Below are 26,453 nucleotides of genomic sequence, written 5' to 3' on the forward strand. Positions count from 1 at the left end.
GGCGCTAGCAGCGATGGCATCTGTGGGTGGTGCGTCCCTCTTGGGGGCACTGTTGCGGTCACCTCCTCCTGGCAAAGCTCCGGGTGAAAACCCTTGACCGTATCGGTCACGATGATGGCGACGTGTTGCGTCGTCACCTTCTTGGGGGCATTGTCGTGGAGCTAAGGTTACTTGTGTCACAGCTTGCCATCATCAGCGAGCAAGCTTAGATCCTATCTCGAAGACCTTTGGTGCTGGCGCGGGGCGGTCTCAATGGACTTCTATCTTTTACATGTTACTGAGTTGCCACCACTCCCGGTTCTCGCGGTCCACTGGCAGGATCAGTGCTCCACAGCCCGGAGCGAGAGGCCATGCGGTCCTCTTCGGCGAGAGCTTGGTCAGTGCAGTGCGATGATGTCTGGTGGTTTCACAAGAAGGCGCAGTGTCACCTCTAGTCGGTAGCCGGGCCACTTCTTCTAGGGTGTACCTACTCCTATGTTTCTTGTTTTATTTGATTTGCTTTGTTGTAAAAGGGTTCCTCATCACTTTATCTCGGTTCAGCCGTGTAGCTTTATTTATAAAGCGGGACGAATGTCTGTTTCGAGAACAATTCTACCTGGAAAAAAACAGTCAACGGCAACTGTTCTGTTCTAGTCTGAATATTCCTCGTCACTCAGCTGAACCATGGCTTAACTAAGAAATTCGATATGACCAAACTAATCCAATTACATATTAACATTCACTTAACTGACATGCATTCACTAAAAAGATATACTCCCTCTGTCCCAAAAACTTTGTCACAGACGCATTTTAGTTATAGGTACATACTTATCTAGAAAAAGGCGATGAAGTTATTTTGGAACGAGGGAGTGCTCAAATTAGAACAATATATTCAAAACTTGCAGGGCACAGTGGCCACAATTCAATCCGACGTGTAGTACAACAGTGGTAAAGGCTGTAGGCTACATACTTGCACTAGCAACGAAAAGATTCATCTCACACGGCAACGGGCCGTTTCGGCGGGTACCTATGAGCCGCAGGCCTCAATGCTATTCTTCTCCTGAAAACTAGATAGAGGGCCAGTAGAAAGAACAGGGCCAGCAGATACAGCCAGACGTAAGCTTCCCGGATGAGGAACGGCTTCCCGCCATCATCGCAGCGGCAGCCGCAGTCGTTGCGAACGGGCTTTGTTTGCCTGACAGCTCCGTCTGGATCCAATATGAAATCAAGGTTCATAGCTTCACGTTCCAGCATGATATGTGTTCTTTTTGGTGTGAAGCCTTCCATTGATGCCACGACTGACAGCAACGAAAGAAAGCCCATGTGGTGTCATTAGCAATGGATTACTTTTTTCTATCCAAGATTTCAGAGTGAAAATGAAGAAGGAAACGAAAGAAAACTAGGCCAAGTGAGGACGACATCCTGCTCTTAAGAGTTCCCCATCTATGTTTTATACATGCATGCGATCTAACTATATATGTTGATGTTTTGGATGGAAGGAACGTAAAAAAGCCTACCTTCGTAGCTCTCGCCAGGTGCAAGCATTCGATGGTAATCGCCAAAAGTTCTGCTAGCATTTATCTATGAAAAAACAAGAGGCAAGTATTATGATCTCTGACATGATAAACCTGGGAATTTCTATGAACTTACCAGTTCATCCATGATCAGTTTGCAGTCAAGATCCAAATATCGCTAATACCTACAGGTTAACGTTGCCAAATAAACTAACCTTCGAGTCGATTCCCTTAACCATCAGTGAGCCAGGTATAGGGCGACCAGTATCTGCAGCAAATATCCTTCCATGAACTCCTGTCTGAAGCAAGAGTCAAGTCTGGTGGGCAAACTGATAAACATTGCTATGTTCTAGAACAAAAGAAAAACAAAAGGGAGCAAAACCCAAAGAGACGAAACACAAGGTGTGTCCAGTTAGTGCAGGGCACAACTTTGATGACACTGAAAGGTGCTACTCCCTCCGTCTCAAAAAAACTGCTCAACTTTATCTAGATACAGATGTATCTATACCTAAAATGTGTCTATATACCACCGTATTTAGAAAAAATTAAGCAGCTTTTTTTGGGGATGGAGGGAGTATTTCAGAAACTACTAATAATGAGATGGTGACATAGTGCCTCGAGATCTTAACACAGACCCTGGTGCAAACAGGGAGATTGAAGACCCTGTGCCTCAACCCATACACTAACTGACAGCACTTCACTTCAAATAAACTGTAGTTAATGTTTTCTTGTGCATAATCATAGCACGTCGAACAATGTGGAAACGTACCTTCACCATGCTTGCGACAAGATTGAGCATGCTCATCTTATTTTGTTTCCATATGACAAGAAGCTGTAGCAGAAGAACATAAAGAAGATCAGAACAAAACATGTATTCCTGGTGGTCTAGAACAGCTGGGCAGAAGCATATATAACAAGATCCAAAAGTACCTCAGATGCTTTTGGCCATTTTACGTCACTAATTTCAAGGGTCAACTCAAAGCAGCCTCCATGTATATAGTTCCAGTCTTGCATGCCGCCATAAATGGGATACCTGCATCATAAACCATAATATGTTGGATCTTGAAAACTACTGACACAAGTTACTGGAATGTTTATAAAGGGAAAGATTGACATGGAGTAGCAAAGCAATGCTAGTGTGTGTTTGTTTACCAGAGTGCTCCATTTGTGATACCTCCTCTGAATTCTTTGCTCAAAGACATGTTATAGTGTGACTTACTATACACTGATGCCATGTACCGGAATGCCTTGTCATCAGGACATCCATAATACTGTTTTCTGTAAGCAAGACAATTGTTAAGAATGGAGAAGTCTGATATTAAGGAACTATTGCTTGTGGTTCTAAAGACTAGAAGTGAACAAAAAATAGCAAAAGAACCAAAGTAAACACTATACGAACAATTGGAACTCAAGCAAACCACACAGCAGTGTATACTGCATTACAAGATAACATTAAATGACATTTAAATCCAAGAGTTCCGACAGAACAACACCACCCATTGATATTTTGGTTAACCATTCTGTGCATGACTATATTGACCAGCGCTTATAAACTTTGGCAACGTGCTGCTAATCTATCTTGATGGTCCTATAAAGAAGAATAGTACAACCAACAAGTCTATGGGGCATCAAGACAATATTTATGTTGAACAGGCATAAGTAGCCACAGGCAATCCAATCTCTAAGTGAAGCATTTGCAACATCAAAATTCAAGTACCAGCATCAACAAGGACTCGAGGAGGCTAAAAGATACAATTGCGCATCATTTGAATCATCAACAAGGACTCGAGGAGTACTAAAACATGTCTGGATAATCCTTAGTTAAAATCTTATTGCCGCATCTTTGTAAGATGTAGAGAAATAAATGCACAACAGTACTAGCAGGGGGTCCTTAAAACTGAATGTAAATAGGAAACTATGAAGCACCTTTTATCTCTAGATCCATCCCATGGATAATTTGCAACAAGAGCACCCTGCAAAATTCAAATCAGGTGGTGATGGATGACAATCATGAGCTAATTTGTACAATGAGCAAATGACTATATCAGAGTAATGTCCGTGCAACATAAGTAGATCAACTGAAAATGCATAAAAGTTAGCGGATTTTTGTATTGGACCTTACACAATTAATCCTGAAAATGGTGGATGGTAAGGGTGGTAGACCCATGGCCCTTGTCTTCTACATACTCCTATTCGAAAACATCACTTTAATATTACACGTTGTACTTAAAATCTTCCTACTTGCAAGCATCATTTCTAGTATGTGCACAATAACACACTCCCATCTGTTATAGTTATTATGATCAAATAGTACTGTCCCAAAAGAACCTGCTAGGTTAACAAATTAGTTCATGAATTAGAGAGTCAGCCTGATCCAAAGCATCAGGTTTTTTAAATTAACAGTATTACAGTATATATCCAAGAAAATAAGAATATATTTCACGTTATAGCTATATATACATCCAAACTGTTAATTGCACAGCAAATATAATTTGTCTAGGCTTTTTTTTAGAGAGAGCTGATACACTTAGCGTAGTAATTGTACATACTACAAAACAGTTTCGTTGCTGCATATGACTTTCTTGGGGGCACACACAAAACACAGTTTTGGGGCATTCTTGAAAACAAAACATAACAGTAAACCAGTTTTGCAAGTGAGATGTGGCTCACCATTTGACGAAGTAGGCTTGACCACAGAAACATAAGTAGGAGGATAACAGCATATAAATAACAAATAGTTTCACAAAGTAGTGGTAAGGAAGGAGTAATCACCCCATGCAAACTAGCCGAGGCTGTAAAGTGTTCTTCCTTTATCCAGTTCATAATAGCTCTAGTTTCAGGTTGCCTGTAGTTAATCTCATCGTTGATGGGAAAAAACTGCCAGCATTGAGAATATAAATTAATGGCTCCACGAAAGAGGAAAATTGCAATTTGGAGCGTAGAATCTTTCATAAGAAATCAATGCATTAGAGGAGTGCTCACTTGGTCAGGAAAGTCTCTGTTGAGATCAACATTGTTTGCATTACCACGCCTCCTAAGAGCAAATCCATCTGGGTTCATTGCCGGAAGTATATGAAGGTGTGTATTCTCCACAATAAGAGTTGCCTACAGAAATTAGTTAACCACTAAGTTCTGAATATAGCATATTAATACCAATTTTCATAAAACTGATGGAAATACATGGAGTACGTAGGTCTTATCAAAACTATGCTTACGAAAAAAAGTGAGCCTAGTATCTGCAATGTTGAACAATATGCTGGACATTACATGATCAATAACAATGCATCCAAAATAACAATTTTTGTAGCCTATGTTAGAATCTAAATTTCTTTCCATGGATTAATTAATTTCTATTGTGGTTGGTTACTAAGCTTAGTGATGGATGAGGTGACGAAGGATATACAAGGAGATATTCCTTCGTGTATGCTCTTTGCTGATGATGTGGTGCTAGTGGATGAAACCAGGGTTGCCGTAAATAGGAAGTTAGAGCTATGGAGGCAAATTTTGGAATCAAAAGGGTTTAGAATTAGCAGGACCAAGGCTGAGTACTTGCAATGTGACTTTAGTAGCGTTAGGTGCAAAGACAAAGATGTTACTTTAGAAGGACAAGTAGTGTCTAATAGGACACCTTCCGATACTTGGGATCAATGCTGCAATGCAATGATGATATCGATGCGGATGTTTGCTCGCATGGAAATCAGTGATCCATGTGCCGGAATCTTAGTTTACTTGTTCTTTTTTCTCTCTCCTTGTTTTGGATTCCTTTTGTTTCCGTTGGGTTTCATATCTAGCCTACCCCAAGCTTCCAGTTAAGATCATGTAAGGAACAAGTCAAAATACTGCACATTGTTTCACATAGAAAAACTGTAAGTGGTTGGTCAGTCGAAAGCTCCACAGCTAGCCAAGAGCATGTAGAACATACCAAGGGATCCTTCAGGTAGTTATCACACAGCCAATACGCAAGTTGCATAAGGACTTCTCTTCCAACAGGCTCATCGCCATGGACATTCCCAATGTACTGCAAATTCAAAACAAAAACTACATCACAAATACGAAAACGGCAACTAGTGAGTTCTTACTTATAGTATAATAAGAACAGAATTGCGAGTTCAAGCAAGCTAGCAGAATTATTGCCGACATGGCCTTGTAACATTCACAGGAAAATCATATGTTCAAATTTTGGATGCGATTCCATTACAGTTTAGTTAACTGTCCTCGGCATGGTGGACAAGGGGTAGTGCCCTGTAATTCACAAAGAAGCAAGGCAAAGCATAACAATTATAGTGCCAACCATTCAGGAAAAAGAAGTGTAAGTCATTCAAAATATGAAACAGAAGACACCCATTGCTGTTGAAGAAATTGCACATGTGAATACTACTCTCTCACAGCTGTTCTCTTCAAGCACAAGGACATGAAAGCAAATAAATGATAAAACAAGATGGTCATCAGGCTGAAATTATGGAGCACTTCCTCTTTAAATTCTTATCATTTTCTGACAACTGAGAAAAGAAAAACCCACATAAACAAACCCCAAACCTTGAATGCTGGTTCAGCTTCTTTTTGCCCAGGTTTATCTGATATTTCAATGACCCACTGCAAGAACAATCAGAATAGTTATCCAATATACAAAAAATTACACCAATCAAGCATTAGAGAAATCATCATTATTAAGTTGCATACCAGTGGGGAACCATTTACACTCTTCCCGATGCTGATAACAGGTTTGTGCAATCCCTCAAAGAGAGAAGAAAGAATAGGTAAGTGAAGTTTGATTAGATAACTAGATGGGCATACAGAAGATATATCAGACTGGTAGTCTGCAATAGTACACACTCAGTTGAATAAATACTAAAAAATGACAGAAGCACCAAAAACCTTTGAGATGAGTTGAAGAAAATGTTCATAGCAAACAAAAGTTCCACTAACAGGATAACCCAACCAGAAGAAAGTTGACTGTGCATGGTTCTTTTGAAGCTTGCGGCTCAAGAGACAGGTAACTAGGATGGCAATCTGAACTTTTAGAACAAAATACACACATTTATGGATGGACTTGTGTTTACAAGTTAACATGAAAAGAAGGAACTATCTTATTATTTTTGCCTTCTACTTTTACCTATTAGTGTGACTATGAATTGTTCAATCCCACGTGTTCAGTGCATTTGAATTGTAGTGTATACATAGCCTACCACACGTGGTCACCAACTAATTATTACAATATTGATATGACATGGCTAAACAAACTGATGGTCCCAATAATGGTCGATGAACTGAACATACACATCCACATTCACAGAGAGCAAAGTATTATACATGATGTACCTGTACACCCTAGAGACATTAGCACAGCGGCTCCCAAAGTCTTGTACAGCAATCTCAAGTTCAGAATTGCTCATATATCCATGAGTCATTTCTTCCCTGAAGTTGTTGGAAAAGGCCATCGCTGACATGTTGAACCAATATTCTTGTGCAATAATGACACGAATAAAAAGTTAAATGTGGTGAAGAACTTACGTGATCTCGGGCTTATCCTCGAGAAGATTACGTGAAAATGACCTATGTTTTTCATCGTCAATACCTGGTTAACAGTTTGAAGTTATTACTTATAGTAGAAACAGCTACCGATATGCTGAAAATTGCAAGGAAAGTTTATGAAGAACATATAGAAAACCAAATGCATGCTGGACTAATCCATGTACAAAAAGTAGAAAACTGATATTCAATTTTGACTGATAAAGCACGACAGAACACATTCATTGGTAACTTTATAACGATCTAAGTTAAGGCATGCAAATTTATGACAGCGATTCTATAAGCTAGTTGATGGCTTGATGACGTGCAGGGTTCCCCGTAGTATACGACAAATTCATCACTCACTCCAAATTTATCACTAAGACACTCATCACGCATCCAAAGAGTTTTATCAGTACAGGTTGTACTCAAATGAACTGAATCCCAGGCAAAGCCACGCTAGGTAGGTTCATCAATGCTAGCAGCAGCCCCTACCAAATCCACCAATATATCAAGTGAGCTGCTGGATCTACATCCAGTTGAGCTAGCTACACGAGATCGATCCTGCTGATTGGGTGAATCGAGTTTTGGCACGAGGCCAATGCAGAGGCCCGGGATGATGGAATCCAGACACAGTTGGAGAGAGCGGAACCTGGTGCGGCTTGCGGAGCAAGGTGAAGATATTCAGTACTGGCTGATAAACAAAAATCTTGGGAGACAGATATAAGATATTCAGCGGTACTAACTCTTTAAGAATCTGACATAAAGGTATGCCAATTTATGAGGGCAATTTAGTAGTAAAATGGTATAGGCTCCCTCATAATTACGCACTCATGAGCCAGTCCAAATGTAATCCACGGTCGGTGCACTAACACCATTCCCAGTCGCTACAGGTTCTACCAAAATGAACTGATTTCAAAAAATAGCAGCAACTCCCCTACCAATCCCACCATTATCAAGCGAACTACCGGATCCGCGTGCCGTTGATCTAGGTACCCGAGATCGATGTTCGCACGGGCGAATTGAGTTTTGGCCGCCCCATGAAAAGGTAATCCAGAGACACGGGGACAGAAAGGAGAACCTGACGACGGGTCGGCGCCGCCTCTCGCGGCGGCTTGGGTGGGAAGCGAGGCGAAGGCGCGGAGGAGGAGGAGGAGCAGGAGGAAGGAGAGGCGCCGGATCGCCATGAGGCCACCCTGGAGGTGGAGGTGGGGAGTGGCAGCGTGAGCTTTTTCGGTTTGACTCGCACCGGCCTCCTACTAGGCTCGGTTCGGAAAAGGAGACCAAAGTATTGTAAATTAAAATTTAATTTAAACCACAGCAGCACCAGTGGTCTAGTGGTAGAATAGTACCCTGCCACGGTACAGACCCGGGTTCGATTCCCGGCTGGTGCACATCATTTCTTTTTTTTGTCCTTACGAATTTTTAAGCAAAGAACTAAATTCTCTCTGACACTTTTAAGGTTCAGTTGACTTCAGGAAGCACGTCGCCAGATTCCTTCCCCTACTCGTCTCTGTGATAGTACTACGGAGTAGTTTTTTTTTTAACAGTGAAAGTACTACTCCCTAGTTTATTACTGGTGCACTGCCTAGGAGATTTGGGCTTGTGTACCAATATGTTCTTCCGCTCTTCCATTATTTTCTAACTGGAGTACACATTGTATTGTCCATACGCAACCAGTTAAAAAACAGATATAGGACGAATTTTAGAGTCCAGGAGATATACCAGAGACTGGACGAGCTGCTGATCCGTGAAGAGATCATGTGGAAACAGAGGTCTCGGATTGACTGGCTGCGGGAAGGCGATAGAAATACAAAGTATTTCCACCAGAGAGCTACGTGGCGAGCAAAAAAGAACAAAATTGTTAGTCTAAAAGATGAGAACGGAAGGGTTGTAAAACGCCAAGAAGAAATGAAAAAGGTGGCTTCCTCTTTTTTTAACAATCTGTTCTTGCAAGATGAAAGTGTTTGTCCAAATGAGATTATTAACCTCATGAAATCCAAACTGACTGCTGCTATGAATGAGTCTCTCACTAAGGATTTCTCTGATTGGGAAATTGAAAAGGCTCTTTTCCAGATTGGTCCACTTAAGGCCCCTGGCCCAGATGGTTTCCATGCAAGGTTCTTTCAGAGAAACTGGAAATTTCTAAAAATGAGGTTACTTCGCCATCAAGCATTTCTTCTCTCGAAGGTATTCTCCCTCCGGCTCGAACGATACTATTATTGCTCTTATTCCTAAGAACAATAATGCCGAGGACCTAAAAAACTACAGGCCGATATCTCTGTGCAACGTCCTGTATAAGATAATTTCTAAGTGCTTGGTTAACAGGTTGAGGCCCCTGATGAATCTGCTCATCTCTGACTGCCAAAGTGCTTTCATCCCTGGTCGCCTGATAACTGATAATGCAATCATAGCTTTCGAATGCTTCCATGCTATCATGAACTCCAATGGTGGTCCTAATGACTTCTCTGCCCTGAAATTAGACTTGTCAAAAGCCTATGATAGGGTTGACTGGATGTACTTGGAAGGAGTTCTAAGGAAATTGGGTTTTGATGAAAAATGGATAAAATGGGTTATGCTCTGCGTGTCTTCTGTTAGGTACCAAGTTAAAGTCAATGGAGAATTGACGGAGTTTGTAATCCCTACTAGGGGTTTAAGGCAGGGAGATCCTCTCTCCCCCTATCTTTTCCTCTTTGTAGCTGCTGATCCGTGAAGAGATCATGTGGAAACAGAGGTCTCGGATTGACTGGCTGCGGGAAGGCGATAGAAATACAAAGTATTTCCACCAGAGAGCTACGTGGCGAGCAAAAAAGAACAAAATTGTTAGTCTAAAAGATGAGAACGGAAGGGTTGTAAAACGCCAAGAAGAAATGAAAAAGGTGGCTTCCTCTTTTTTTAACAATCTGTTCTTGCAAGATGAAAGTGTTTGTCCAAATGAGATTATTAACCTCATGAAATCCAAACTGATTGCTTGCTATGAATGAGTCTCTCACTAAGGATTTCTCTGATTGGGAAATTGAAAAGGCTCTTTTCCAGATTGGTCCACTTAAGGCCCCTGGCCCAGATGGTTTCCATGCAAGGTTCTTTCAGAGAAACTGGAAATTTCTAAAAAATGAGGTTACTTCTGCCATCAAGCATTTCTTCTCTGAAGGTATTCTCCCTCCTGGCTCGAACGATACTATTATTGCTCTTATTCCTAAGAACAATAATGCCGAGGACCTAAAAAACTACAGGCCGATATCTCTGTGCAACGTCCTGTATAAGATAATTTCTAAGTGCTTGGTTAACAGGTTGAGGCCCACGATGAATCTCGCTCATCTCTGATCGCCAAAGTGCTTTCATCCCCAGTCGCTCGATAACCGATAATGCAATCATAGCTTTCGAATGCTTCCATGCTATCATGAACTCCAATGGTGGTCCTAATGACTTCTCCGCTCTGAAATTAGACTTGTCAAAAGCCTATGATAGGGTTGACTGGATGTACTTGGAAGGAGTTCTAAGGAAATTGGGTTTTGATGAAAAATGGATAAAATGGGTTATGCTCTGCGTGTCTTCTGTTAGGTACCAAGTTAAAGTCAATGGAGAATTGACGGAGTTTGTAATCCCTACTAGGGGTTTAAGGCAGGGAGATCCTCTCTCCCCCTATCTTTTCCTCTTTGTAGCTGAAGGCCTAACTATATGCCTGCAAGATGCAATCAGCAAAGGAAATTTGGAGGAATTTAAAATCTGTAGAAGGGCTCCTGGTATTTCACACCTGCTATTTGCAGATGATAGCCTGCTTTTTGTACAGAATAACATCCAACAGGCTCAGGAAGTGAAGAGGGTAATCCAGCGTTTTGAAAAAGGCACGGGCCAACTTATTAGCCCAAACAAATGCTCCATCATGTTCAGTAAGAAAGCTCCTCCGCAAACCCAACTTGATGTGAAGCATGTGCTGGAAATTCAACAGAGTACTTTTGAGGAAAAATACCTTGGTTTTCCGACTATTGAAGGCAGGGTTAAGAAAGACAAGCTCACTGCCTCAAAGGACAAACTTCGTAAGAAAATGAATGACTGGAATGGTAAGGTTATGTCGATGGCAGCTAAGGAAACCCTTATAAAGTCTGTCGTTCAAGCCATTCCTGGTTTCCTTATGGGCCTGTTTAAACTCCCCTTGGGATTCCATGAAGACTACATGAAAATAACCAGACAATTCTGGTGGGGTGAGGATGATGATCATAGGAAGGTTCACTGGGAAGCGTGGGAAAATCTTGCAAAACCTAAGGCTCTAGGGGGTGTGGGCTTCAGAGACACTGCCCTTTTCAATCAGGCCTTACTGGCAAAACAGGCTTGGCGCCTTCTCACTTTTCCGGATAGCCTGAGTGCAAAGTTACTGAGAGCCATCTATTTCCCTAGGGGAAATCTTCTTGATACTGTTTTTAAAGCTGACGCCTCCCCGGTGTGGAGAGGCATTGAGCATGGGCTTGAGCTTTTAAAACAAGGAATTGTTTGGCGGATTGGTGATGGGGAGTCTGTGAGGATTTGGAGGGATGGTTGGCTTCCGAGGAAAACTGGGTTGAAAATCACCTCCCAAAGAAACTCTTCAAGACTCATCAAAGTTAAAAGTTTGATTGATGGTGATCAACAATGGAGAAGAGATTTAGTAAATGAGACTTTCTTCCCTCATGATGTTATGCATATTCTAAACATCAAGCTGCCTACAACGCCCATGAAAGATATGCCAGCTTGGAATTTTGAAAAGAATGGCAACTTCACGGTAAGAAGTGCTTATAGACTGGCTTATAACTTAGCACATTCGGGATCTATCTCAGAGGGAATTAGCCTCACTGGAGATGCTGATCGAGCCCTGTGGAAGTGCGTTTGGTCTGCACCAGTTCCAAACAAAGTAAGGATATTTGGGTGGAGGGTGGCCTCCGACAACCTGCCGACCCAGGACAACAAGTGTAAGCGCACCCTGGAACACTCTAACATCTGCACCATTTGTGGAACTGAAGCTGAAAATAGTTTCCACGCAACTGTTGGTTGTACAAAAGCAAAGGCGATTAGAAAGGAGATGAGAAAAGTTTGGAATCCGCCCATTGAAGAGGAGTTCGGATTCACGGGAAGAGGTCGGCTTCTTGTGTTGCTCTCAAAACTGAGTAAAGTAGAGCAAGGGCACGTGTTGCTGCTACTTTGGAGGGCCTGGTTTTTAAGGAACGACATAATTCATGACAAAGGTACTGCTACGATTAAGCAATCTGTTGAGTTTCTTAAATCCTATGCCCTGGAGACTTCCTCTTCTCTAGGAAAATACAAAGGGAAGAATGTAGCGCTCTCTTCTGGAAGCCATACAGATAGGTGTAAGCAAAATTTTGAGAAAACCTGGGTTAAACCTCGACGTGGATGCACCAAGGTCAATGTTGATGCCTCTTATAGCCAGGAGGGTAATCAAGGAAGTGTGGGGGTGGTAGCCAGAGACGAAAAAGGAGAGGTCTGTTTCTCTGCTGCAAGACTGTTGCTCGATTGTTCTTCTGCCGTTGAAGCTGAACTTGAAGCTATCAAGGATGGCCTATCCCTTTCTGCTACGTGGGTCCAGGGAGAGGTCATTTGTGAAACAGATCGCCTTGTTCTTCGTTTACGCTATTAATAAGCCTGAAAAGGATGCTGTCGCAACTCGTTACATTGTCAATGATATCAAAGAGCTCTCGTACTCGACGGTAGAACCTCCGTTGTTCATGTCAGCAGATCTTGTAATCGTCTTGCCCATAGTATAGCTGCTATTGCTAGATCTTGTAATTCTGTAGGATTCTGGTTGGGAGCTGTCCCAGATATTGTCGAACCTCTTATGATTGAGGAGTGTAAGTTGGTTACAGATTAATTTAGATACTTTCTTTCAAAAAAAAAACAGATATAGGCATGTCCGTCGTCTTCCGCATGGACTTGTATTTTGTGTGCATGATGCAGCTGATACGTTGTTGGTGTATGTACTGCATTGACGCATTGTCATGATCTCATTGGTTTTGTTGTACTGGGGTGATAATTCTACCTAGTCATAAGAGTTAAACGAACTTTTGAACATCTCTTTGGTTTTGTGGTACTGTGCCACTTCTTTTTTCATTCCTAAATGACACTTGAACAAACTTTTGAACATCTCTAGCTGGCCATTCGGAAAACTTTCAATCAGCTATAGTCCCTCATTGCCATATCATGTTGGATGACATGTTTGAAATAGATGACACGCCTGCCTGCCGTGACTCTACCTCAACCACCAAGAGCAGCGGGAGGGCAATTCCTCTTCAAAGAAGCGAACTAAAGTGCTCGTTTGTTTGGGCTGTAGCTGAAGGAGAAGCAGCTGGAGCTGGTAGGATCTGAGAACCAGCTGGAGCTGGACAGCTGGTGAAATGTAAAAATGTTGTTTGGCATCCTGCTTCTAGGACGGCTTGTGGACAAGCAGCTAGCAGTGATTCTCTGAAATACCCTTGTATGTTGAAGATGATGTACAAGTATTTCGATAAATTATGTTGATCATGATAATATGCTTATCACTTTGTTAAGCATTCTTTTCTACTTCATAATAGAATATTATAATAAACAAAATTAAACCATAATAAATACATTAGATTTTTCATAATATACTTTCATGGTCAATATTACCATTAGTAGGAGGTCCAACATTTGGTTCTGATACATCAAGCCACAAAAAAAACGAGATTCATTTGGACACTAGCTAGGTAAGACGTCATTGTAATCAAACTAGCTACACATCTCCGATCAAACCATCCGCAATATTTTCATGAATCACATGCATGTCTCCATGCTCAACACCCACCTGAACTCCAGGAAGTGGTACAGATGGTTCAGGTTGTTTGTTTCCCGGCATATAGTTTTCATTTTGATCACACTTGTAGAACTCTTTGTCATGTAGATTACTCTCTCTTATCCAATTTTGAAGTGCCATACATGCAACAATAATGCATGTTTGTTTCAGAATTGGGTAACTTGTGATATGTAGTAAAATACGCCACTTCATCTTCAAGACACCAAAAGCTCGCTCAAGGACATTTCGGAGCGGTGAATGGGCATGGTTAAAGACTTCTCCTTTTCCACTTGGTTTGCGGCCTTGTCGAAACTCCGGCAGATGGTACTTGTGTCCCTTATATGGAGCAAGATAGCCGGTTTGATTGGGATATCCGGAATCAACAAGGTAATATTTTCCTACAAGAAAAACATGTTAGTGCAAGGAAAAGGAATCAACATTGTATCATTTCCACACTTTATCAGTTGAATCAAGATTTCTAACCTGGGGGTGGATGTGGGAATTCTTCTTCATACTTTCTCAAGGTATCTTTGAATATCCTTGTGTCATGTGCGGACCTCAGCCATCCGGCAACTATTGATGTAAATCTCATGTCAAAGTCACACACAGCCATCACATTTTGCGTCGGATATCCATATCGTCCCACATGGTTTACAATCTCATCGGCGGGGACAACAACACGTATGTGTGTCCCATCAATTGCACCGATACAATCATTGAAGTGGGGATAGAATCTTGAGTCTTGAAGCCTTGAATGCAAAGTGGAGAATTCTGGATCTCTTGGTTTAATGATATCCGTAGCTAAACAAACTAAGCACTCCAACACCTCATTGAATAAACATTGAGGATACATTCTGAACATGGAGTAACAATCTGGAGGATCGCTAAGATTTTCAAAGACCCATTGTTGACCGGTGCATAATGGTCCCTTCCTCGGTTTCTTGTTCAAGTACTTCTCATCGTGGTTCATAATAAAATAACCAACCATTAGCATCAGCTCGTCTTCTTTTGATTGAGCATCCCTAGCAACTTCATGATCACTTCCACTGTCACTCTCACTAGTGCTCATCTACAAAACAGCAAACAACAACATATAGCAGCACATATCAGCATATAGCAGCAGCATATAACAGCAGCACTTATCAGCATATATCAGCAGCACTTAACAGCAGCACTTAACAGCAGCATATAACAGCAGCACTTAACAGCAACATACAGCAGCATATAACAGCCACTTAACAGCAACATACAACAGCATATAACAGCAAGGTCTGAGTATGTCACACATAATAGCAAGAGTTTGTCACACATAATCAGAGCAGCAAGTATGTCACACATAATAGCAAGAGTATGTCACACATAATAGCAAGATCTGAGTCCATAATCACCTAATACCTCAATTTAAATCACACAGCAATAAGATTACAGGGAGATTTATCACCTTGCTCTTCTTTCAGCAGGTTAGGGAGCGGGCAGCGACGTGGAGAGGCCGGCTGGTGACGGCCAGCGACGTGGAGGAGGCGGACGGGCTGTGAGCGGCGGCCAGCGTGGAGGATTCGTCCGGGGGCGCGCGTCGTCGTGGCGCCGGCGGTTGGAGGCGAACGAGCAGCGAGGCGGGAGAGTCCTGCAGGGGTGCGGTGGGAGAAGCCGGCTGCGTGGCACGAACCCGGCGGCGCGGCACGAACCCTAGCGGGATTGTGCGAGTCGGGTGGGATTTGGGGATTTTTGTGAAGGGATTTCCTTATATATACCCGGTGGCATTTTTTCTGTAAATACATAGACATCTTCTGGCATGAGTTAGCGGGGGGAGGGGGGGTTCACCAGCTGCGGGAAAGCTGCTGGAAGTTCCTTCGGGGCAGCTTGCGGGCTTGTAGTGCAAAATAGATAAGCGCTTGTAGAAGTTTGGACCTAAAAGTTAGGTGTTTGTTTGGTTTGTTCTTATAGGGACCCAAAAGCAGTAGAAGTACAAGCTCTAGCCCAAACAAACAGGCCCAAAGAAAGAAGGACTATTACTACCACTTAGCCCAAGGCAAATAACTAAGTAATTTGAGTCCGCCCATACGAAATGACGTGAATTACCTATTTTTACCTAGAGGGTCCAATACTAGTCCAAGATCTTTAGAAACTAGCCATGCTAAATGGCATGAGCTAGCTGTTTTGTTTTTTGCCAAAAGCGGCTAAATCATTTGAATCTAGTTACCCCAACTAGCGTAAATAAGGACGTGAATAAAATGAGTTATAGATGGTTGGAAGTTTTTCGAAGAACCAAACATGGGTAAAAGTTTCATTAAGACAATTTATTTAGGTCAAAGAGATTAATTGACCTAAATAAATTGATCTCTTTGACCCTAACCCTAAACCCTAAATCGAAACGATTCAACAAAACCAGAGAGATGTTTAAAAGTTTATTCAACTGTTATTTTCGAGCATCAGTAGAATTATCACTCTAGTACGACAAACCAAAAAGACCACAACAATGCAGAGAGTAGTACGCCCAACGCTATGTAGATGCGACGGTGCGGATCAGTCGGGGGTGCGCGCAGATTTGGTTGTTGGCGCCAAAATTTGGGTGGCTGGTGCGAAAGAAGGGCAGGGGAAGCAGCGGAGAGGGATAGGGTTTCGACCCACCTCAGCCACTCCGTCCGCGTTATGTAACGGCCAATGCAGGTTGCAAGCAGGGCGCTCCAAAAAAATTGCGAACCAAACCACAAATATGATGTCTCAGAGCATCTCCAGTCGCGTCCCCCAAATGAGCCGCGGACAAGAAATGGGGAAAAAAGTCGTCCAGTCGCGTCCCCCAAAGCTAATTAGCGCCTCATTTTGTGTCCGGCGTCCCCACATGCTAGTCTCTTTCCCCACACTTTCTCTCACCTACTTTTCCCACATGGGGTGGTCCCCTCTATTAAAATGCATGCATCCGGACGCTGTTTGAGGGACGCGGCTGGGAAGGGTCTCTTTTTTGTACAGATTTTTGGTCTCTTTTTGTCCGGCGCGGTCCCAAACGTGCTCCAAATCATTTGTGCCGGACGCTTTTTGAGGGACGCGACTGAAGATGCTCTCATCTAGCATAAAAATTGCATCAACCCTATACAATAGCGCCTTTTTTTTTGTGCGGCCACCTAGAGATGCTGTGAGAGCACCTGGGGGACTGGGGGGAGGGGTGGGCCTGGCAGCGTCAGCTTTTCGGTTTGACTCGCAATGGCCTCTTAGGGCATGCCCAATGCATAGCCCTAGGGGTGTTGCCTCACACCTTTAACTAGGTTTGGGTGGTCCAAAGTAGGTTCGGATGAGGAGGCAGCCTCTTCATCAGGAGGCAACCTCTTCAGCCATAAAGTGGAAAATGTGAGAGGGAAAGAGAAAAACCAAATCAGCTTTTGAGAGAAAGACATATTAATGGGACCATAACATGGCATGCATATGTCAAAAGTTTTATCCAAGCCTAGTTGGACAGCTGCCTCCATTGCTCATGCCCTTAGTAGGCTAGGCTCGCAAAAGGCGCCCCAAAAGTGTTGTAAAATAAAATTTTGTTTTAATCACAATAGCACCAGTGGTCTAGTGGTAGAATAGTACCCTGCCACGGTTCAGACCCGGGTTCGATTCCCGGCTGGTGCATCATTTTGTTTTGCTGGCTTCTTGCATTTTGAAACTGACGTCGACATCTAGCTGTATGTTCCTTGCGAGTTTTTCAGCAAGAGCAATTCTCCGACACTTCAAAATGAGCTGTTTTTCATGCTTTTTTAAAAAACTGACGTCGACATTCAGCTTGTTTACAGCGGGTATGCTCCTTGCGAACTTTTCAGCAAGAGCTAATTCTCTGACACTTCAGCTGCACTGGTTAGCCAGCAAAATCTCTTTCAATGTCGCTAATTCTCTGACACTTAAAACAAATCCGCATTATTTGGCGCAACAAGCACAGAATTGGGCACTCAAATCTGAGGTAGCTCGAAGGGCAATACGTCACTTATTACATACTGTTATTATTATTGATTTTCCAGAAAAATATAAAGGGAAACTTACAAATAAACTTTACCAAAACAAGGCGGAACATATGATCCAATCGATACACCATTTATCCGTGTACAAAAATTTTAATAAACAAAACTGTTAGTAGTAGTATTCTTCCATATTTTGCTCCCAAAACTGTGCAGTAAACACGACATTTGGCATATGGTTGTCAGACTTTCCAGTCAGAATCATTCTAACGGGGTGCCAGTGTGCAATAGTGAAGGCTCTTCTGCACACCTGGGTACAGGGTGTCTCTGTTGTAGACGCCATCAACACAACCTATAAACATAAGGTTTGCAGCGCCAGTGCCACTGAAGTTGGAACTTCTCACAATGAAATAACCACCGTGGACCAGTGGTGGTGTACAACATCCTGCTACAGTCTGTACCCAGTGAACTACGACGCAGACCTGAAATAACAAGAAAATGGCGTGAGACTAGCAATACTCTGGAAGCTGGAGACATGATGTGCAGAACCACATACAAAAACTTACCTTCTAGAAGATGACCACAACAATAAAATACAGCTCAACTATTTTGAACTGGAGACCTTCAGTAGCTCATGGAATGCTTCTTGAGGAATATCGACAGATCCTACACGTTTCATGCGCTTCTTCCCTTCCTTTTGCTTCTCTAGCAACTTCTTCTTGCGCGTAATGTCACCACCATAGCACTTGGCCAGAACATTCTTTCTCATTGCTGACAAACTGGAAATGACACAAGACAAAACACTCAAGCATCTACTTGTCAAATGAACACGTTATTACTTATAGAGTACTCCAGTTAAGAGAACCTGATACCGACCATAATTGCTGTGAATAATGCCATCAACAGTTGGACATAAATTAGGACTGGGTGAGACTAACAACAAACTAATAATAACCTGAGAGCCCTAGACAAGCTAACTGGACTTCTTTTCACATGTTTTACAGCCAAAAATAATACAAGATAATAATAACCTGAGAGCCCTAGACAAGCTAACTGGACTTAGAATGCACAAAGATCTTTAATAAAAAATAATGTAAAAAGTGATGCAATATTTAAGAAAATTAAAGCAGAACTGATAGCTTACGTTTCTCTTGCGATAACCTTTGAACCAATTGCTGCTTGTATAGTGATCTCAAACATTTGCCTGCACAATAAGAGACCAAAGCGTAAGTGGAAGGAGTGGGGGAATGAAATAAATTATTCCAACTCGGTAGTCGTACAAGGATTAAAAAGGAATGTTGTAGGAGCATCTCTCTCAATAACAAAACCCTTTATTTTCTTCTTCAAAAGTCTCTGTATCTTTTTCAGTGTAACTAAATTCCCTTCCAATTTAATTTACAAGTCATAAAATATGCTCAGAAACAATCTAATCAAATAGCACTGGCGACCATTCACATGATTGTGCCTTGACAAAAGTAACAATTTTTCACAGCTCGGTGATTTTTTACACAATAAACCAGAAAAAAAAAGTAATAAACCAAGGTATAGTCTTGGCATTCAAATAGCCAACTGCTGCAGAAGGAAATATAATTTATCTGGATTGCTTTGGCTAATTATTGAAATTAAACAAAAGTGTTACTCAAGATACGATGTCAACTTCACGATTCAAAATTTAGCCTGATGATTAGACAAGTTTAGGATCTATATCTGCCAAGCTCCTGCTTTCTATATAAATTCCATGGATATAGATTTACTCAAGAACCGATTTTACACAGATTCCCAAAATGAAGAGCGTAATGAATACCTTTCTATAAATTTCTTGAGCTTGTCCACTAATTCTCTTCCAACCTTCTGAGCTTTCTGGTTATGGATTATAGTTGCCATAGCATCAACAGGCTGGCCATTAAGTAGAATATCCATCTTAACAAGATCAGATTTTTGATACCTGTTGAAGTGAACTAAAGTAAGGAAATCTAACAAGAACCAGAAATAATGATTAGAAAGTTGTGGCATTTTTTCCCTCTCATAAAAGAAATTCTCAAATGCTACTACCTGTCCCATATTATAAGACGTTTTGATAGGCAAATAATCCTACCTAAAATGTCTTATAATATGGGACATATTTAGTATTTGAACCCAATGCAAACAATTCTTATACACCACTTCGCAAATTAATCCAGTAAGAAAAACAGTTTGGATAATTTAAAAACTGGAGATGTCAAAAGCAAAAGTTAGTTCTTGTTGGTACGTAGTAGACGGGATTAGAGAGAAGAGTTGCACTAGAGGACCATATTCATGAGCAAGGCCTACTATTACTTCCAAAAAATAAAGAGGATATTAAATATTCAAAGGAAAAGAACAACCAAAACAAAGGAATTCAATGAACAACAATCTTGCAACCATATTTATTTTAATCTCGGAATCTCTAAATGGTAAAACAGTAGTGTAGCCAGACCATATCTGATATTTTAATTGAAAACAAGACATACTCAGAATCTTCATAGTCAAAAGTAGCATAGCCAGATGTAATGCTTTTCAACTCATTGTAGAAGTCCACAATGATCTCCCTCAAAGGTAATCGGTACTTTAATAAAGCTCTATGGCTGCATCAACATAGCCACAATAAGAAAAAAAAATAGAAAACTTTTATTTAAAAGACGTGGCTCGGTGGAAACAATTACGCATCAATGAACGTATATTCTTGCTGCTCGCCCCTCCTTTCTGAACAAAGCATAATTACAGGCCCAACATACCTAAAAGAAGTGGTTCATCATCATCAAAATCTTTCTAGTTGTGCATATGTATCATGAAACAGAAAAAAAAAAGAAAAAAAAAAAAGAGAAAGGAAGCAGATCTTACTCACTAGGAATAATGATAGTAGCAATGACTGTTGGCTCCCAGCAGGCCGTTACACGTTTTCCAGTATTTAAAGACAAGGCTGCAGGGTTTTCAATTTGCACTTTGCTGGACAAAAGAATCTAAGATCAGATATCCTAGCAGAGAATAAGTATAATACCATTATAAATGCTCACCTTTCATCGCCATACTCAAAGATATATGGAACAGTTGGTATGGTGGATATAACCTGAGCTCCATACTCCTAAGCAAAACAAAGTGACAACTTAGAATCTTATGACGTCAACGTAGAAATTATTTCATCAGATGATGCATGAACACTGTCACCGTCCTTTATTCCATCAACTTCTCGGTGAGAGGAGAAATGCATGTGCACATGGTTTAGTTGAGAAAATAGAACTCCACAATTGAATTATGATATAGGTGCATAGATATTGCAAACTCAAATGTGGGTGTAATTGTGCAAAGTAATTTCGTATAATCTTCAATCTAAACGACATATTTGCTAAAAGTTTCCATTTCCAAGACTAAAAGGACCACAAAACCTTTGGGCTGTTGATTTCTAAATTGAGGTATCATGCAAACTAAACACTAAATTACTGAAAGATGTTCATTACTTTGTAACAGAAGATTTTGCCTTAATACAGTGTACATAATCACATGGCTTCTGATATATTAACAACATACATTTTCCAGCTATGTATCATACCCAATGTACTGAAAACAGGTCTACTAGACAGTATACTCATGCTGGGTACCCTCGCCTGTTACTAGTAGGTAACAAGTTTAGTAGATATAACAGGCCAATTAACATATAATCAGCCATAGTAGGCAAGATAGTGAAGATACATTCCCTTACAATTGAGTAGCATGGATGCTCAACTGGCATCTTCCAGTAATTGGGATGCAAGTTTTCCTTCAAACGTATACTGACCCTTTTTTGGTGTTTGTGGTGGTATTAATTAAGTGCAAGGCTTATTTACAGCTGTGCATAGTGAAACTCATAATTAGATGGCCCCGATAACCTGACAAATTTGCAAAAGTAATAGCAAAACTATACTTGTTCAAGCCGTTGATGAAACACATCCATGTGCAGCAATCCTAGGAAACCACATCTGTAAAGGATAGACAAGAGACAAACTCATGTGCGGATCAACAACTGAGGCGTGTTTCAACACTTAATAGCATGTGATACATTGAAGTGAAGTATACTGAGCATGCAGAAAACCTTATACCTGAAGCCCATGCCAAGTGCAGTGCTTGTCTCTTTTGTAACAGAAACACTGGCATCATTACATGTTAGCTTTTCAATTGCATGGCTAAGAGCTTCAAAGTCAGAACCATCAGCTGGGTATACACCAGAGAAGACCATGTGTCGCACAGGCTTGAAACCTGAAAGGCTATTCTATATGATGTCACATAATACCACAAAAGAAAAAACAAAAGCAAAAAAGAAACTCCTATGAAACTGCCAATATATCAGCTGTGATTTTTTTTAGGATTATCAAATTAATCATCTGATAAAAATTGATTTCAGGAGGGTGTGGATCCCATACCAGGAAGTGGTTCAACGATACTCTTTGCCTGATGAAGAGTGTCGCCAATGCGTGCTTCTTTAGTTGAACGCATTCCAGTTATAACATATCCAACTTGTCCAGTGTAAAGCACTCCAGTTGGGGTAAGCTCAGGATGCATAATGCCAACATCAAAGACTTCATATGTGCGGCCAGTCGCAGCTGATGAAATCTTATCTCCCTTACGCATCGCACCATCAACGATGGCAACATGACAGATCACCCCTTTGTATTCATCGTAGTATGAATCTAAGAGCAGCATTCGCACAGGTGAATCACAACTTCCAGGCGGACAAGGTATGCGCTCAATAACAGCAGGTAACACCTGGCTAAGGCCTTGACCAGTTTTGGCAGAAGTCAGCAGAGCTTCACTTGGATCGATATCAAATAACCTCTTCAACTGGGCCTTCACATTATCAGGATCGGCAGTAGGCTGATCAATCTTGTTAATGACAGGAATAATGCTAAGGTTTGACTCAAATGCGAGGTAAAAATTTGCAATTGTTTGTGCCTGTACACCTTGGGCCGCATCAACTACTAGAAGAGCACCCTGGCAAGCTGCCAAGGACCTTGAGACCTCGTAACTGAAATCTACGTGGCCTGGAGTATCAATCAGGTTAAGCAAATAGCTTGGAGTATCTGTCCCAAGGGAGTCGGAAGTTTCTACAGCATGCTTATAGAACATAGTTGCAGTTTGGGCTTTGACGGTAATGCCTCTTTCTCTCTCTACCTGTTGATACCAGATATGAATGTTACAACAAAGGGCAGAAAGTATCGAATTATACAACAGAGATTTATCCACCTCAGCACTATCGCCTGATAGAGGAACTTCATGACATTGGCAATATTTAAGAAATAGGAAAGTCAAAGTGAAGTTATTTCATTCATGTTGATATTACCATCCAAAAATAAGTAATGACACAAATGATGGAGGCTAAAGATAAATCCAAACACGCTCAGCTATTTGTTATTTAGAATGAAGAATTCCCATGTATTTACCAATTTCCATATGAAGCAAGCATATCTGGCTCATTTTTCTTTAATATCTGCCAACCCCTGTATATCCGAATGTACTGATCAGTAAAACAAATGCTAATAATGTTTTTCATGATTGTGTTGCCCTTTCTCTACCTCCAAGTCAGTTTTTGTGACTCAGGATTTCTACAGCGACTGATGTGCCACATGACTGGATTAATCAGATAGACGTAATTGTATGTTGTAATACTCTTACAACTTTTCTCTTGTGCATTTGTTGTCACTCCAAAAATGAATCACCCTTTTATGAAAGACATTACGTTGCTAATACTACAGTCATACTATGTACGAACTTTTCTTTTCGAACCATACATGCATCATTATAATATGTTTATGCAGTAAAATTAAGCAACCTGAGAACCAACATTTCACTTGAACTGGCCATGTTTCAGTAAAATTATTTTTTAAAGTTCCTACAAACGAGCAGGCATTCAGCTAGTAATACTTCATTGTATGCTGAAGGGTTCCATTAAAAGTTAACAACATCATCAGGGAATAAATAGGGGGATTTTGCTCTTAAAGGAGAATTTTCCACTCACGCATTTGTCAACATTGGGCAATCAGCCTTTATCAAAGTCATAAGGTTGTTAATACAATTCCACTATGAACGAACTGCAATTTATACAGTCCATTTCTTTCAGCATTTCACTCGAATTGCCCATGTTTCTAGAAAGGGGAGCTTTCGCGTCGCACCTGCAGCTTGTCGAGGTACTGAGGCTGGCCATGGCCCTTCTGGATGGTGCCAGTGAGCTCCAGCAGCCGGTCGGCGAGCGTTGACTTTCCGTGGTCGACGTGCGCGATGATGGAGAAGTTCCGGATCCGCTCCGGTGGGTACTGCCCCAGCTCCGACCCCGAGACGCCGGGGCGGGGCCGGTGCTCCGGCGACGCCTGGGAGGATAGGAGGCGCTCGGGCAGTGAGATCGTCCGTGGGGGAGCGGAAGAGTTTGCTAGCGTACGGACGGCTCGGCGGGCAGCCCGCCGGAGTGCGGCGGCGCCGGCCATGCGGAACCACGGAGCTAGGGTTCTATGAGGGATTTTGGTGAAGAAAGGTGGATGAGTGGCGTAGGTGGAAGTTGTCCATAGACTACAAAGATGTTTGTGTGACTGTAATGTGGGACCGTTTGCATTATTTCTTGTTACATAAATAAAATTTGACAAAGAACTAAGGGCCTGTTTGATTTAAATTATTTCCAAGACTGCTCTTTTTCATTAAGCTCATACGTCCAAATGCCTATATTTAACGTTCTAGAGAGGATGGCGGAGAATTGTCTGATTGCTGCTCCATGAAGTGGTGAATTTCGTTTTAGTCTATGTGTGTTACAGGTTTAGTGTCATAAGTTTCACATCAATACAAGGGTTCAACGGCATCGACTTTGGCTCTAGGGCGATGGTACTTAGGTTAACATGCACAAAAACTTTTTGACTGTCAACGTTGTGTTGACGATTCGCTCTTGCGGTAGTAGTGGTTGTTAGGTGGTTCAAGGACCTTTGATCTATCTTCTTTTTTGGATGTTTTGTACTTTTATGAACTTCTATAATAGATCCGAATTTTTCTAGTAAAAAAAGAGTCACATATTCTACTATACAAGGGTTATGAAAATTTCACTTATTTAAGTTCTAAGGGATGTCGAGCATCCAAATTTAAGGTTATGAATGGACGTTTGTTTCTCTTTCACACCATTGATTTAATAATATAATAACTCCAAAAGATAAAATAGAAATGATATCCCAAAGATATTTCAATGGCTATGCGAAGTAACACGGATTGCGTCTCTCAGCGGTGTTCATCCCTGTTCAAAAGAGAGTGGATTATGATTCAGCCAACTTATAACTTTTTATTTCACGGTCAACTACTGCTAGCATTGTGTTAAGATTACCTCATCATTTATACAAACAACTTGAAATTTGATCGAGGGTTCTCAATGGTACCTTAAATATAGTTATCTTAGTAGGACCATAAATAACAATATCGTATCTAAATGTATGATTTTGATCCTTTTTTCATGGTTTAATGAGTGCAGCATTCATGCTCCCGAGTTCCGGGGCACTCGATATTTAAAAATTGAAAATAATAGTTTAAAGTTTTAAAAAATTATAAAACCACTTACGTGGGTACATGAACATGCTCTGTATGTACATATTTGTAGAGTTTTCTGTAGAGTTTCGTTGGATAATACTTTATTTATTGGATACATAAAAATCACAAAATCTATGCTTTGAAAAGAAAAATCTAACTCTATTTTGCTTCCAACATTTATCTTTTCTTTTGTATAAACCACATGTAATACTCCCTCTGTCTCTCACTAAAAGTGTATGAACTATGTCAAAATTTTAATTTATCTATCTACTAGATAATGTCTAGATATATCTAAATTTTAATAAAGTTAAGATACTTATGGTGGGAGCGGATGAAGTATTATTTTTGATGCAAATTTGATCACACACACTAGACTTGCATATGTACTGCAACAATATCAAAACCTTTTTTCCAAACAACCCAGGAAGACAAAAAATGAGACCTAATAGAAATAAAAGGAAACCAAAACAAGAAGGAGAAGGAAAAAAGAGTGTAAACTAAAATTCCGGGATACGGATCGTTGATCTCCATGCACTCTTATCAAGAGCCAAAACTTTAGGTACATTTCAATCACTCATATCTCTTTTTTCCGCTTCCACCCAAGTCAACTTTTGTCATCTTCTACCCCTTATAATCTCCTACATACTCTTTAGAATTTCATTGTTAACGAGAGCTTCTAGAGGTCTCCGTTGGATATGCTCAAACCATCTTAGTCGATATTTGACTAGCTTCTCGTTGATCGGTGCCACCCCTAACGTATCGATAATTACACCGTTCCTAATCTGATCCTTTCTTGTATGGCCGGACGCCCATTGTACATGCTCATCTCCTTGGATGCGTTATTTTTTAATGGACCAGTATTCTGGACGGGAAGGATGTGAACCGGGGTGCATGTGCACATGAACCCTATATTGAAAGTTCCAAAAAATGCTATTTCAAAATAATAGTCCAACATTTCTTGAAAAAAATTGCATGTATCTCCAATAGAAAACAGAGCCTTCTTCACTTCCTCTGGAGTATAAGCTTTTGTAAGGTCGCTATTCATCTGATCAGAAATTTTGGGAATCACTTTGGATAATAAAGCATGGTCAGGCTCATCTACTTCAGTCGCAAACAAGCCAGCAAAGTAATCAGAAATAAGAAGGTTTAAATATGCCGTTCCCTCAAGCATGGTCAAGAGCC

The 26,453-nt window shown here is 41.0% G+C and overlaps 2 protein-coding genes and 2 non-coding genes across 6 annotated transcripts; 2 read left to right on the forward strand and 2 right to left on the reverse strand.

Moving 5' to 3' along the window:
• Nucleotides 1-954: 954 nt before the first annotated feature.
• On the reverse strand, nt 955-8,188 carry LOC124666802 (carboxypeptidase SOL1-like). Of its 3 annotated transcripts, XM_047204134.1 has the most exons (15): nt 8,083-8,188; nt 7,005-7,068; nt 6,813-6,908; nt 6,174-6,204; nt 6,030-6,086; nt 5,416-5,511; nt 4,476-4,598; nt 4,266-4,370; nt 3,420-3,466; nt 2,646-2,771; nt 2,424-2,526; nt 2,263-2,325; nt 1,709-1,792; nt 1,497-1,560; nt 955-1,277 (listed from the first exon to the last, which is right to left on the reverse strand). In XM_047204134.1, the coding sequence occupies exons 1-15, from the start codon at nt 8,186-8,188 to the stop codon at nt 976-978; spliced, it is 1,467 nt and encodes a 488-aa protein (XP_047060090.1). In that variant the 3' UTR covers nt 955-975. The 3 variants fall into 3 exon arrangements, with proteins under 3 accessions (XP_047060090.1, XP_047060095.1, XP_047060103.1); XM_047204139.1 differs by lacking the exon at nt 8,083-8,188 and having other exon boundaries at nt 6,174-6,227; nt 7,005-7,015; XM_047204147.1 differs by lacking the exons at nt 5,416-5,511; nt 6,030-6,086; nt 6,174-6,204; ... (1 more) ...; nt 7,005-7,068; nt 8,083-8,188 and having other exon boundaries at nt 4,266-4,338; nt 4,476-4,543.
• Nucleotides 8,189-8,324: 136 nt separating this feature from the next.
• Nucleotides 8,325-8,395, forward strand: TRNAG-GCC. The gene has a single exon. It is a non-coding gene; the product is annotated as a tRNA-Gly (tRNA).
• Nucleotides 8,396-17,338: 8,943 nt separating this feature from the next.
• TRNAG-GCC lies at nt 17,339-17,409 on the forward strand. The gene has a single exon. It is a non-coding gene; the product is annotated as a tRNA-Gly (tRNA).
• Nucleotides 17,410-17,798: 389 nt separating this feature from the next.
• Nucleotides 17,799-24,196, reverse strand: LOC124666824 (translation factor GUF1 homolog, mitochondrial). Its single transcript, XM_047204154.1, has 12 exons — nt 23,888-24,196; nt 22,142-22,889; nt 21,821-21,977; nt 21,646-21,700; nt 20,762-20,829; nt 20,589-20,693; nt 20,411-20,482; nt 20,219-20,332; nt 19,534-19,674; nt 18,874-18,933; nt 18,296-18,508; nt 17,799-18,211 (listed from the first exon to the last, which is right to left on the reverse strand). The coding sequence occupies exons 1-11, from the start codon at nt 24,194-24,196 to the stop codon at nt 18,334-18,336; spliced, it is 2,004 nt and encodes a 667-aa protein (XP_047060110.1). The 3' UTR covers nt 17,799-18,211; nt 18,296-18,333.
• Nucleotides 24,197-26,453: the final 2,257 nt, after the last annotated feature.

This window comes from Lolium rigidum, chromosome 1 (assembly GCF_022539505.1).
Source record: "Lolium rigidum isolate FL_2022 chromosome 1, APGP_CSIRO_Lrig_0.1, whole genome shotgun sequence".
Taxonomy (NCBI): Eukaryota; Viridiplantae; Streptophyta; class Magnoliopsida; order Poales; family Poaceae; genus Lolium; species Lolium rigidum.

Coding starts and splice junctions, on each gene's coding strand:
- LOC124666802 (XM_047204134.1), bottom strand. CDS start 8,188: ATGGCGATCCGGCGCCTCTCCTTCCTCCTGCTCCTCCTCCTCCTCCGC. Junction 4,371..4,475: donor ACAGAGACTTTCCTGACCAA/GTGAGCACTCCT, acceptor CAATGCTGGCAG/TTTTTTCCCATCAACGATGA. Junction 2,772..3,419: donor GATGGATCTAGAGATAAAAG/GTGCTTCATAGT, acceptor TCTTGCTTACAG/AAAACAGTATTATGGATGTC.
- LOC124666824 (XM_047204154.1), bottom strand. CDS start 24,196: ATGGCCGGCGCCGCCGCACTCCGGCGGGCTGCCCGCCGAGCCGTCCGT. Junction 20,483..20,588: donor ACTATCATTATTCCTAGTGA/GTAAGATCTGCT, acceptor CACTTCTTTTAG/GTATGTTGGGCCTGTAATTA. Junction 18,934..19,533: donor CTCAAGAAATTTATAGAAAG/GTATTCATTACG, acceptor CTTATTGTGCAG/GCAAATGTTTGAGATCACTA.